A 12,946-nucleotide genomic window follows, 5' to 3' on the forward strand; every position below is an offset into this window, starting at 1 on the left:
TTTTTTTTTTCAGTGGGATGTATTATGTTAGAATGAACATGATAATGTGCAAGGTTTTTATTTTTTGTGCATACTATCTTGTCTCTTCTATAGGTCTTGGGTACGGTCAGCTGTTCATCGCATTCTACGTTTCCATATTCTACAACGTCATCCTTGCCTACTGCTTCTACTACTTCTTTGCCTCCTTCACCAGTCGTTTGCCGTGGACTGGTTGTCAGAACGGTTGGAACACACGGTTCTGCAGCGAGCTCTTCGACATGTGCATAGCAAACGATGGCATAGTGACGGACGACACGAACTGCACAAAGCTTGAAGCCTTGGGGCAAGACGAGCTGTTGCATTACAACATCAGCATTAACCGGGGCACTGGGACTTTTAACCTCAGTCGGTATACGGATCCCTTTATTCACCAGAGGGCGCTACCCAGTCTGGAATATTGGAAGTAGGTACCTCGGGTATGTGGGTCTACGCAGTAGAGAGAAAATTAATGGCATATAGGGGAGGTTTCTCAAGTATATAACGTATGGGATCAGAATCGTAACAATCCAGGGAATATTTGTATTCCGTAACTCGTGAAAATACACAGTCATCAAATTACAAATTGCAACAAAATATATTCCATAATAAGTAAGTTGCAGTTTTGACTATTTCAGAGCGTCTTTTTCGTAATGGAGTGCAGTAGTATGTTTAGTGAATTATGCAACATAATCTGAAATGAGCTGGATAAACCAGTTTTCTCATCATGTGATGCCCTTCCCCATTTGATTACGTGACTGATGCAATAACTGCCTATCTATTACATTCTCTACATTCAGAGTACAGTTTAGTGGGTATCCGCCCTGTGTGTGTGTGTGATTTTTTTTTTTCCAGGCACCAAGTGCTTCAGGAATCCGGTAGCATAAACCAGTCAGGAACACTGGTGTGGCAGCTCTTACTGTGCCTTCTCTTCGCCTGGATTGTTATTTTTCTCTGCCTCATCAAGGGTGTCAAATCTGCTGGAAAGGTATAGGAAGCAGAAAATATCTTTCTCATATTTTAAGTGGGACATATGTCAGAAATGGAAATTGTTATTTCCTCCTTAAAGATTGATGGTGATGCAGTTTTATAGTGTGTCACAGAAATGATACGTGTGCGGTTGATCGTCACCATCTTCTCGAAGTCGTACAATTGGGGGCTTGTCCGGGAACCGATTCATGAATACACCAATGTGCATATTCATCAGTCCAGGCAACTACCCTGTGAAGGATAACGCCGAAATACCCTATAGAGGATAAAACGGGAGAACCGCGCGAGCTCGCCGAACCTGGCTCAGTGCCAAGCGAATCGCCTTCACGTGTAAGGTCTATGGGAACCGACAAAACCGCTTCGACATGCGTGTGTTTAAACACACACGATGTATTTTGCTCCCCGCGGATTGCGCTCCTTTTCCCTCAGAGTGAAGATTATTAGTCTTTCCTTTCATAGACCCTTTTGCAGGATAATCCGCGGGGAGCAAAATTCACACGCTCTCTGTCATAGCACAACATGTTCGAAAATTTTGTCCACTTAGTCTCATTCAATCCGGTCTGAATTTTGTCAGGCTATCGCTACTGAAACAGAGAAAAACGCGCACACACAGCGTGCCTCCGTGCTGTTAGCCCACGTGGAATGGTTATCGATATGCTCTCTGGCTCGCGTTGCTTGCTTGGTTGCCGCCGTTCGCTGCTGTACGAAGGAACCTCACTCATCTCACATTTGATGTAATGTACATGTAATCACAACTGTAAATTTTGGAAATGAATTATGTAGAATGAAATCGATGCTTACATCTTTATAGTATGAACTTCAGGGGACATTAAAAGATGGTATCAACGCAGTTTATCAGAAAAATCAAATGTGAACTGATCACGTCCCTGCGTCGTTGGGAAAGTGCTGTGACATTGAAAAGGCAGTCTCGCTCGGCAGAGTGTCTGCTGTGGAAAGTTACGTACACATACCAGCCAGGGTTCTTCGGTGGGGTGGGGGAGTGGGGTTTCCTCGATACCAGTCAGCTGCCACTGAGACCTTACATTAGCATGGTACAGTCTATCCCTGTGCACTAACTAGGCATAATTATTCAATTCTCTTTCCACCTCCCTGAATTATGGAATATACGCTGCCATGACTGCATCGATAACATTTTATGAAGACAAAGATGGCGTTTTGTGTTATATCTACTTGGGACTGTGAGAGAATCATAACTGAAAATACAGCTGTAGTTCCAGTTGAGGAGATGTACATGTGATACCATCGTCTTTACAGTTCGGCAAGTGTACCGGCCACGGGCAGGTAGGAGAACGAAATCCATTCAGTTGCCAAAACTGGGTTTTGAAATTGCGTTCGATCGTCTATAGTAGATGTTCTTACTCTTATATTATAGATGCGTATATTATACTAATATCCACACTGCAGATGATACAAGATGTGACTATTAAACACAGATTTAATAATTGATACATCATGAAATAATTTGAAAAGAAAAAAAATAGTTATACGTTCTTCTCATCAAGAAACAAGTCACAACTGTATCTTGATAACATATAAGATACTCGAATTCAACACTTTCTGAATGATGCCAGTTTTCGTTTTGTTTTTGCTTTTGATGTTGTTGACACCCTTGTGTTTGCTGTGGGTGCTTGTGCTTGTGTGCGTACATGAGTGTGGGGGAACTGTGTATTTTGTGTATTTTTTGTGTTTATATCGTCCTGCAACGACGTGTACTTAGTGTAGTTGAAATTAGTTTGGATTTGTGCAAATTGTTGCAATCCATCTTAGCGCGAGTTACTTTACAATACTTGGTGGATGTGAAGACTGTGTGTGGTATCTCCCCGGCTGGTATGTGACGCTGCGACTTGTCCGGCCTGCATGTGGGTGTACAGGGCCACCCAGCTCATGGCGAGCGTGCAGCGCTCGCACGAGCCAGCAAAATCCGCAGAATTTCTAGTCATAAATCGGAACGACCGGCAATGAGAATAGAGATAAGGATCGCAACGCTTCATTGAGCCGCTGAATAGCCCTGAGAGGGTATTTCAGGTTTATCCCTCACAGGGTACTTGCTTGGACTGTTCATACTAAGATACTGATCCGATGAAAAGTTGTAGTAGTAGTAGGACCTAGTAGTTGTAGTAGTAGGACCTAGTAGTTGTAGTTGAGTAGCAGTACCCTGCATTTATACACATTTCCCCTGTTTGTAGTAGAGTGACAAATTACTCTCGCCGTTTATCATAATAGATGTAAGGTTCTATTTCTCTTTTCCAACAGGTGGTGTATTTTACGGCCATCTTCCCATTCATTGTGCTCTTCATACTCCTTATCCGAGCCGTAACACTTCCGGGTCACGACCAAGGCATCAAATACTACATATACCCAGAATGGAGTCGCCTTGGCCACGCAGTGGTGAGTATACAGCGGTGATATTTGCCCGCTTTAGGGGGCCAAACTTTAGTAGATCTTAGTTCCATCGTTGTAAGTGTAAAAATGCCTCGTCATCTTTCTCCACCAAGACACGCTAATGCTTAACGTATGATACTTTTCCAATGATTTTTTTTTTTCATTAAGGATCATCATTCATCATTATTATTAATAACCTGACAATAGTTACGATGAATACGGTGATTGTAATATACTGAGAATGATAATAATTGTAATAACAATGATAGAAATAATACTGATGATCTTGTAATAACTGTTGTTATAATTATCGTTATGATTGTTGATATTCTCTTCAAACTGTTTACAGGGTGTGAAGGCAGATTGTATCATTACTAGTAATGGTTCACACTGTATCCATCCGTCAGATCTATCTATGTACAAAGTTGAGTACCCAATATTACATGACTTTGATTCAATCTCTATCTATTGGCTTCTGTCAAACATCGTCGGTTAAACCATCTTTGATAGTAATTGTCATTACAAAGGTGTTAGACTGCCGTTACGACTTTACTTCATTTCCATCAGTGAATTACTCTGCTCCACCACTCTTAAATCTCAATGCAGATATGGCGGGATGCAGCGGTTCAGATTTTCTTCTCGCTCGGTGCCGGTGGAGGCGGGCTTCTCACCCTTGCCTCTTATAATAAATTCCGAAGCAACTGCTACTTGTAAGTATTAAGTTTACTCGAATTATCTCGTAGAATTGCTTACAATGACGTATTCAATGCTTCGAGTGTGTTATCTTCCTCTTTAGTTCAAGTCGCATTGTATTCCTTTTGATGATATAAAAAAAAAAAAAAACGCAGGAAAGAAGGTACATAATATGCCCACTAAAGTAAAGCCCACATTCAACAGTGAATGAATTGTCATCGGAGATATTGAATCAGGAGTGATAGCAGATAATCTTAACCCTAACTAGGTCGGGCTATTTGGGTAGATCATAGAGCGGGGGGGGGGGGGGGGGGGGGGGCTCCCAGGCCCCCTCCAGATCTCGGCCGTCGACCGCGCGATCGCGACGAAAATTGGCACACACATTGCCTATGATGTAATCTAAAGTATCATGAAGTTAAATTTTTGAAAAATTATCATTTATGCTAAATTATGCTAATTTATGCATAATGATGCATGAAATCAGACAATTTGGTATAATCACTAGAGCTCAAAATGGGCACATTTTGTGTAAATGTTCTTTTTATTGTCCTGAGCAAACATAAGAGAAAAAATTGTGCCATCAGAAAAAAATTTCTTAAGTATTTTTTTTTTAATGTATTTCTTTGTTTTTTTTCAACTTTATGTTTTTCATTGTTTTTTCCATGAAACTTGTCCGCGACATTGTTCCGATCAAGAAAACATGTTATTAATTGATTTCAATCAATAAAACGCCAAAATAATCATACTTTTATAAAATTTGCCTGTAAGCACAGTTTGCATTGAAATTGTACACGAATTCACGTTTTTGAGCAATTTTTGGTCAGACATGCACATACATATTCATGCGCAACTTCGGAACTGCGCGCCCGGGCATCGCAGATTTGGTGTCAAAAGATGCGGGAGACTCGAAAGAAAAAAGTAATGAAACGTCGCGGCGATAGCTTTTCGCGTTAGCGATACATCGCGCGGAACGTCACGCCTAGTTAGGGTTAAGTTAGGTATGTCTATATTCCCAAAATGAATTATAAATACGATGTGGTGATTTTTTTAGCGTCACTTCAGACACGGGGAAATGCAAAACTGCAGCGGGGAAATGCAAAACTGCAGACACGGGGAAATGCAAACAGGCATTCCACAACATGCCGTGCATCGCATCTGGGTTTTGCGTTGCGACTTTCAAAGTTGATATGGCAAGGGAATTCTGTCGTGATTCCTCAATAAATAAGAGAAATCATGTAGTAAAAACACTTTGTAACGACCATGGTGTGGTATGTTCTTCCTGAAAACCCTTCAGTTTTGTAGCCATAAGTCAGAATTTTAAGAAGTATCTCGGGTTGCACCTAGATAGTTGTGTGTGCATCTTCAGTTGTGTAAAGCGTCTACACAATCGGCATATCATGACTGCGACTATTGTCATTCCTGTTCAAGCGCTATTTTGTTCTGATTGCAGTAATTCCTTGTTTGTGGCGATCATCAACTGCGTGACGAGTTTCGTCTCGGGCTTTATGGTCTTCGCCATCGTAGGTCACATGGCGTTCAAACTCGGAAAGTCAGTTGAAGACTTCGCCCAAGATGGTAACAGCAACGTTTTTTTTTTTCCCCCACAAAGAAATTTGTTCACTTATCAGCATTCAGGTACAAATAAATGACACATCATACCTGATACATAAAACAAATAATACAATTTGACAGGCAGCAACATACAGTACTCTAAATAATATGAATACGATTTCAGTTGATATTCGATGCAAAACCTTGTTGTTTTTTTCAGACATATATTCTTTTACTTTGTTCGCTTGCTTAAAAAATAACGACAATGTTTGAAAGCCGTTAAAGGTCGTATATCCCTTTTGCAAACGTCATGAAATTTATTTAATTTTATCAAATCCTTTGTTTCTTAACTATGCATAGCCTGTCTGAAAAGTTCAGGGTGTAATGTTTGGTAGGAGTTGGTAAGCGAGAGCAGTGAAGGAACATTTTAAAGAGAGAGGAGTAATAACGTGATTTTTATTTTTTTTTAAAGATTTGAATATAATTCACATTTGCATTAAACAAGTAAAGGTAAATTTTCCCTAAGTGTATACCGTTGACCTGAATAAGTATAATTTTCTTTACAACCAGAACTTCGCTGTAGGGGCCAATAAAATGGTATGACGTTAATTGACTGTGGATGCCTTCCAAAAAGTTTCTGATATATATTATTATCTTGGCAGATTTGTCTGGTTTTGGGCTGGTCTTCGTGGCTTGTCCCGAGGCGTTGACCAAGCTTCCCGGAGCCCCGTTCTGGTCGTTGATGTTCTTCTTTATGCTGATTCTTTTAGCTGTCGACAGTCAGGTAAGCGTTTTCCCCACGGCGTCGCGGAATCCTACATTTTTTGTCTAGAAAGATACGATACGTTCAAGCACTGTGTTATAATGCTCCATCCATTAAGGACATTGTCACATATACGCACCTGTTCAAATGCCGCTAGCTAAACCTAGATTGAAACTCTTGTACCATAGAGTAATCAGTGCAGTCTTCCATTGACCTGATCACAAGTCATGGAATTTTCCTCTGAAAATACTTGAATCACCGAGAAAAATTAAATTCTGTGGATTGACAGCAGAGTTGCAATAATGTAAGTAATGATGGTTTGATATACTTGCTTGAGTATGGTAGTCTCTGAATGGTCGACCGAAGTATAGTGTTTATACACATGTGAGACTCCCTAGTTGTATTTTATGGTTATATTCCCAATTGAATTCGTAACAAGACACCAAGCAACCAAGCACATTAAACTGACAACGTCTCGTCGAATTCCTTTCTTCTTGCTCTTTAGATCGATCATGACACTTAATAACGGAAGAGATTTTTTTGTCTCTCTTTCTTTTCCGATTCTCAACTAAGTTGAAACCAATATTCAATTTTTCTGCGTTGATTTAGTGAAGGGAGGGATCACCATGTTAGTTCAAGGACAGATCATTAACCAGTTTCGTGCCAACGTATGACGTCTTTATAATTTGCACAAGACCCACTAGTTTTCCTCCAGCAATGAGTTCAGTAACATGGCTTGAGTGAGACTCGAAAGTATATAGTTGAACGATAGAAATGCTGCCTTCTCCTATCATAAAGTAAGTTTGGTATACACCTCCATCTTATCTTAAAAAAAGGCATAAATTTGTCCGCATACTCAGTAAATCTATCTCTTTTGTTCTCCAGTTCGTGGGCGTCGAAATAATCGTTTCCGTCATCGTCGACCAGTTTCCGGAACGGTTACGACCGCTCCGAACTCAAGTGACGGGTGCTCTGTGCTTCTTTATGTTCCTCTTGGGCCTACCGTTTGTCTCCAATGTGAGTCCGCCATCCGATGGAGAATCGTATTCATGTTAAAAGAATTTCGTTACTGAATAACTTCACGTCTTGCTGATATAGAATATATTTGCAAATTACTATGCTTGTGATGATGTTAATTCACCCAAATCTTTCGCCTTTCCGCGTATGGAATAAAATAACATTACTCCAATAAGAGAATCAGAGATTTGAACGTTCTTTAATTTCTTCCAGCTGTGGTGAGATCTTTCTGTTTAGAACTGCAACGTATTTTGAAAGCCAAAACGACCTGTCATTTTTACATTCCTACAGATAATAAGTGTATACTCTTTCTAATGAATCAGGGAGATGGGAACACTTCTCTTCCCACCTCCCTGAATGAATATACAGTATTTATGATTTTGTTTTGTCGAACTTAATGTACCGTTGAGTGCACTTTAACCTATAAAGGCTGCTCATTACTTAATCTGCCTGTTCAGTTGATAACCCTGTATGTCATATTTAATGATTTCTTAAGGGTTACTGCAGTCATCTTGAAATTATATGACATTCGATAAACGCGGAGTGACAATGAATCAATTGATACCATTACGTAATATTTCAATAGCAAACGATTCAATGAAGCTTGGCGGTGTTGAGGTGGTTGTGACGTAATGCCCCCATTCCACAGAGATTTTCTCTCATCGGTCACTCGTCGCAAGCAAAGTTTGTTGCTTTAGACCACCAAGAAACCAAGACCACTTCAGAAATGCATAGGATGGCAGTCTAATGAATTCGTCTTGTGTTGGTCGACTATCGGGTCAGTGCCAGGCACGCAGGGTGTGAGCCGATGAGGCAAAATCGTCCGGGGAGGATCACGCGCGACATGTCTGACGCTGACCCGATAGTCGATCAACACAAGTCTGGTTTATCAGACTGCCATCCGATACACTTCAATGGTTGGCCGGAAGCAACAAACTTTGCTGTCGATGATTGACCGATGAGAAAAAAATTCGGTGGAATGGGGGTATTACCGATCTTCTAACTCGGCGAATCGTTTCTTTCAGGCCGGTGGTTACTGGATGTCGCTTTTCAACCACTACGCCGTCAGCTTTGTCCCCATCGTGGCCGGCATCCTCTTCTCCTGCATCATCAGCTTGGTCTACGGCTACAAACGTTTCCTCAACGACATCAGGGCTATGATCGGCTCTGTGATGGTAGATCACGTTCACTTTTACTACTGGCCTATCATGTGGGTGCTTGTAACGCCGCTGACCCTTGGGGTAAGTCTGGTCGATTCAATAGCAGCTGTCCGCAGTGTTACGACCAGGACTGTTGTCACTTCTTTTGTCACTGAAACTACACAAGTCCTATGAATATAACTCTACATACAGCCACCACAATTTGTATCCTCAATAACAGTTTGATCAGCCACGACTACCACGACCAATTTATTCGACTGCATTGCAATTATTTCTTTTAATACAACTCCAGCTGTTTCACTACCAACAACTGCAAAGAACACTGCCTTAATACTGCTATTACTACTACTACTGCTACTACTAATACTACCACTACTACTACTACTACTTCTACTACTACTACTACTACTACTACTACTTCTTCTTCTTGGACAACTACTTGCTTTCCCTGTGCTATCCACTATTATGGTAACTGTGACTTTGATTTTTACTGGTTTCTGCAGTGAATGCTATGTCAACACAACAAAAGCAATAATAACAACAACAACAACAAAACAATAGACACTGTATTGCCGCACTCGTGGGAATGATGTAGACTTGCACTTTTCTTTCTTTCTCTCTCTCTCTCTCTCTCTTTCTTTATTTTTTTTTTTTGGCTATTTTTCCTGCAGTCTGGTGTCCATGATTAAGTCCATGAAAAGGGATTAGGATTAATGATCATGAACGATTTGAAAAATAATACGATTTCAATTGAAAATACCCCAAAAATGTGTTGCATCGATATCAATGATGAAACGCTAGAGAAATTTACTCATCAAATTTTGCCTCAATCAGAAATCGCTTTACTTTGATAGTGTGCCACACTTTCCTCTCTATCCGACCCAATCAGGTGGTGTTGATATGTCACTGGGCAACATACGAACAGCCAACGTACAATGGGAAACCCTTCCCGGGATGGGCGACGGCCATTGGCTACCTCATGATGCTGTCTGCGCTCCTCTGTTTTCCCGCCTTCTGGATCTTCGACTTCTTCTTCAAAAAGCCTGGCGTCCCAACGGCTGAATTCCTCACACCCAGAGCTCTCCTTCAGGTATGTGATGATAAACCGGGGCCCTGTTTCATAAAACTGTTACCCATGACTTTAAGAACGACTGGATTATGAAGTGCCAATATGTGTGCTCATTTTTTCCTTACGTTTTAACAAAGTACGACTGTATGTCAGTATTTCATCTACATTGGGTCAAAAATACACTTTCAACCAAACGTGTCTTAACATGTAAGAATAATCATTATCTAATATCATCTGCAAATTCCAACTTCAGCTATTGAAATTAACAGTGATTAGGAAACCCACTTGGCGTGCCATATTTATGTCGTACGTATAGTCGTACAGCGAACAGCTTTATGAAACAGGGCCCGGGGTTTATTTGAAGTCGGCATGATGTCGGGATGGGGTGAATGGGCTTGTGAGAATAACATCTTGGGCTGGAGTTGAATTGAATTGCAATTGGACGGGGTCATGGTTAAAACGTGTTTGATGTAATGTGATGTGATGTGATGTGATGTGATGTGATGTGATGTGATGTGATGTGATGTGATGTGATGTGATGTGATGTGATGTGATGTGATGTGATGTGATGTGATGTGATGTGATGTGATGTGATGTGATGTGATGTGATGTGATGTGATGTGATAATGTGATGTGATGTGATGTGATAATGTGATGTGATGTGATGTGATGTGATGTGATGTGATGTGATGTGATGTGATGTGATGTGATGTGATGTGATGTGATGTGATGTGATGTGATGTGATGTGATGTGATGGGTGTGTTGGCACTCGATTGTGGTTTAATTTGATGGCATCATGGGGTGTGCTGGCATCTCGCTCTGGGGTTTGATACGGTGCAATTGTGGCTTTGGGCTTCGATTGGGTGATGGCGCCAGTTTTGATATTGAAAGAAGGATATTATTCAGAGGGTTGAAGGTTCAGGTGTAAGTTTCTTCAGTTTGTCTCCCTCTACAAATTAAATTTGTTAATATCGCAACTGCTGATCTGTAAATTAACAAATGTCGGAAAAAGGAACCAGTGGGACTCGAACCTGCCATCTACTGCTTTCCGGGCAGCGACACACTGGTTCCTTTTTTCCGACATGATTGTTAATTTACAGATCAGCAGTTGCGATCTTAACAAATTTAATTTGTAGAGGGAGACAAACTGAAGAAACTTACACCAGAAGTTTTGATATTGTTGCACAAAAAGTAATGACTATGAACGAAGCTGTCACATGAATTATGTCACTGATTAAGCTTGGGAGGTGCATAATCCAATTCATTGTGTGACAATTAACTGATACTCTTATTATCTAAACCATTCCTGTCTGTTGATGTTTTGTACTGCTTTACTTACTAACTCTACTACTATTTACCAACTCTATTTAGATAAAGAAAAATAAAATCATAGTAGCTCCAGTTGATTTGTTTGACGTCAATGTTTCATTGAGTTGGCTCAGTCGGTAGCGCGTCTGCCTCACGATCATGCGGCCCGGGTTCGAACCCGAGTCTGGACTGAGCAATGTTGTGTGTAAACATACCGTCCCCTCTAGCAAGAGGCAAAACACTCTGTCCCTCGGATAGGACATAAAATGGAGGTCCCGTGTATGAGAGAGTAACAACTCATGCACGTAAAAGATCCCGCTTCATTCATTCATCGCAAAGAGCAGGGTGTTTAACCCGGTGAAGTGGTCCCACCTCACATCCAACTGGACCCCATGGAAGACCAGCTTAACGTAGCTGAATATGGGCTATCCAGCCATCTTCTCAGATGGAAAAAATGAACAAGGAAACAAACAAACAAACAAACAAACAAACATATTGTCCTAACATTGTCATATCACGTACGGTGGAATATCTGCATGTCCTATTCTCATTTTTCCAGATTCGTATAAGCAAATCCATGATGAGTGACTCAGAGGAAAAGAATGTCATGATCTAATTGAAAATCTAAGGGAAATAATAGTGAAATCATATCAGCACCCTCTCCAAAACAGAAGCATAATCCTCCTTCAAAACCTATTGATGCTGCTGTCTCTAACCCGCAATTTTGTAAAGGTTAACAAAATACGGACCAATTTTGAAATGCGCACTATTAACTGAGAAAGGTAACAAATAAAATACAAATTTCTAATTGGTTGAGTGTGCCATTAATTGCTTTTGCTGATTTGTCGAATTATTTGTCTAAATGCATAGCGAGAGCGGGATGCTTCTTAATGTTGTCATAACTTGCATGGCATCACCTATATTCAATGTTCTTATCACTGTTTGCACGCGTGTGCGATTTGAGCACTGAACCCTCGAAATGTTGAATCAGTAAGGTAAGAATTCGTTTGTAGCCACGCTCCTGATAAACTACAGTATGGTATCTTTGTGCATGTGCTGATTATTTACGTCTAAATGTCAATGTCGGAGATATCTCCTGGATTTGCCTTATATCGAATCGATTTCTCGGTGTCGGTGTCACTAACACCCTGTGATTTTTGTCTCATCAGCGCCTAGCTCTGATCGCCAGACCGAAGGAGTCGTGGGGTCCGCTGCTGACTGAAAACAGATTACATTCCTGGCAGGTCCACGAGAAGAACGGAACCACGATGGGCGGGAAATTGCACCTGAGAGATAATGCGGAAGCCGACGTCGTCCCCATGGAAACAGCAGGACGGCTGCTCACGTGACCAGAACAAAACGCGACTTGCTCCTTGTATGTGACCTAGTTCGTACTGTGGTTGGATGGTGTGCTATATAGACTAGTCTATGTGTGTAGGTGGATTGGGATGGAATGGCCGTAAAGCTAACGTGCATTTGACATTTTTGTTGTCTTACAATTAGCGTTTGATACTCATCACAAGGCCCAAGGATTCATGGGGCCCTTTACTACCTGCGGACAGGTTACATTCGTGGGAAGTACACGAGAAGAACGGGACTTCGATGGGAGGTACTTTAAACGCGGGGAGCGGCAACACCACCGGACCAGGCCTCGTTCCCATGGAAACGCCTGCTCGGGAGGAGCCGGATGGGCGCGCCCCTCGATCTTTTCTTTATGCTGTATTCCACAACGAAGGGCCCGTGAGTGACACCATTGCCTGAAAGGTGATAGATGGAGTATATAGGAGAAAACAGCTTGGGACGGTCTTACGCGGCGATTGGAGGCGGATCCTTCATCGATTTAATGAATATCAAGTAGGAAAAGATACGGGTATTTCCCCATCACCATGCACATGATCACAAAAACGAATTTAATATGACATTGTGGCTCATAATCTTTACGACATAAATGCACGACTCTGTACCTTCCAGTCATT

The 12,946-nt window shown here is 41.3% G+C and overlaps 1 protein-coding gene across 1 annotated transcript in view; it reads left to right on the forward strand.

Annotated features, from left to right (window-relative positions):
• LOC140240817 (sodium- and chloride-dependent glycine transporter 1-like) overlaps positions 1–12,422 on the forward strand; it is a 29,538-nt gene extending 17,116 nt beyond the window's left edge. The window contains exons 4-13 of the mRNA XM_072320587.1: positions 94–442; positions 871–1,003; positions 3,280–3,414; positions 4,015–4,118; positions 5,552–5,676; positions 6,315–6,436; positions 7,301–7,432; positions 8,458–8,673; positions 9,482–9,682; positions 12,140–12,422. Coding sequence (XP_072176688.1) covers positions 94–442; positions 871–1,003; positions 3,280–3,414; positions 4,015–4,118; positions 5,552–5,676; positions 6,315–6,436; positions 7,301–7,432; positions 8,458–8,673; positions 9,482–9,682; positions 12,140–12,319 — 1,697 coding nt within the window. The 3' untranslated portion in view covers positions 12,320–12,422. The remainder of the gene's footprint in view (positions 1–93; positions 443–870; positions 1,004–3,279; positions 3,415–4,014; positions 4,119–5,551; positions 5,677–6,314; positions 6,437–7,300; positions 7,433–8,457; positions 8,674–9,481; positions 9,683–12,139) is intronic.
• Positions 12,423–12,946: the final 524 nt, after the last annotated feature.

The sequence above is a fragment of the Diadema setosum genome, chromosome 17, assembly GCF_964275005.1.
Source record: "Diadema setosum chromosome 17, eeDiaSeto1, whole genome shotgun sequence".
NCBI classification, from domain to species: domain Eukaryota; kingdom Metazoa; phylum Echinodermata; class Echinoidea; order Diadematoida; family Diadematidae; genus Diadema; species Diadema setosum.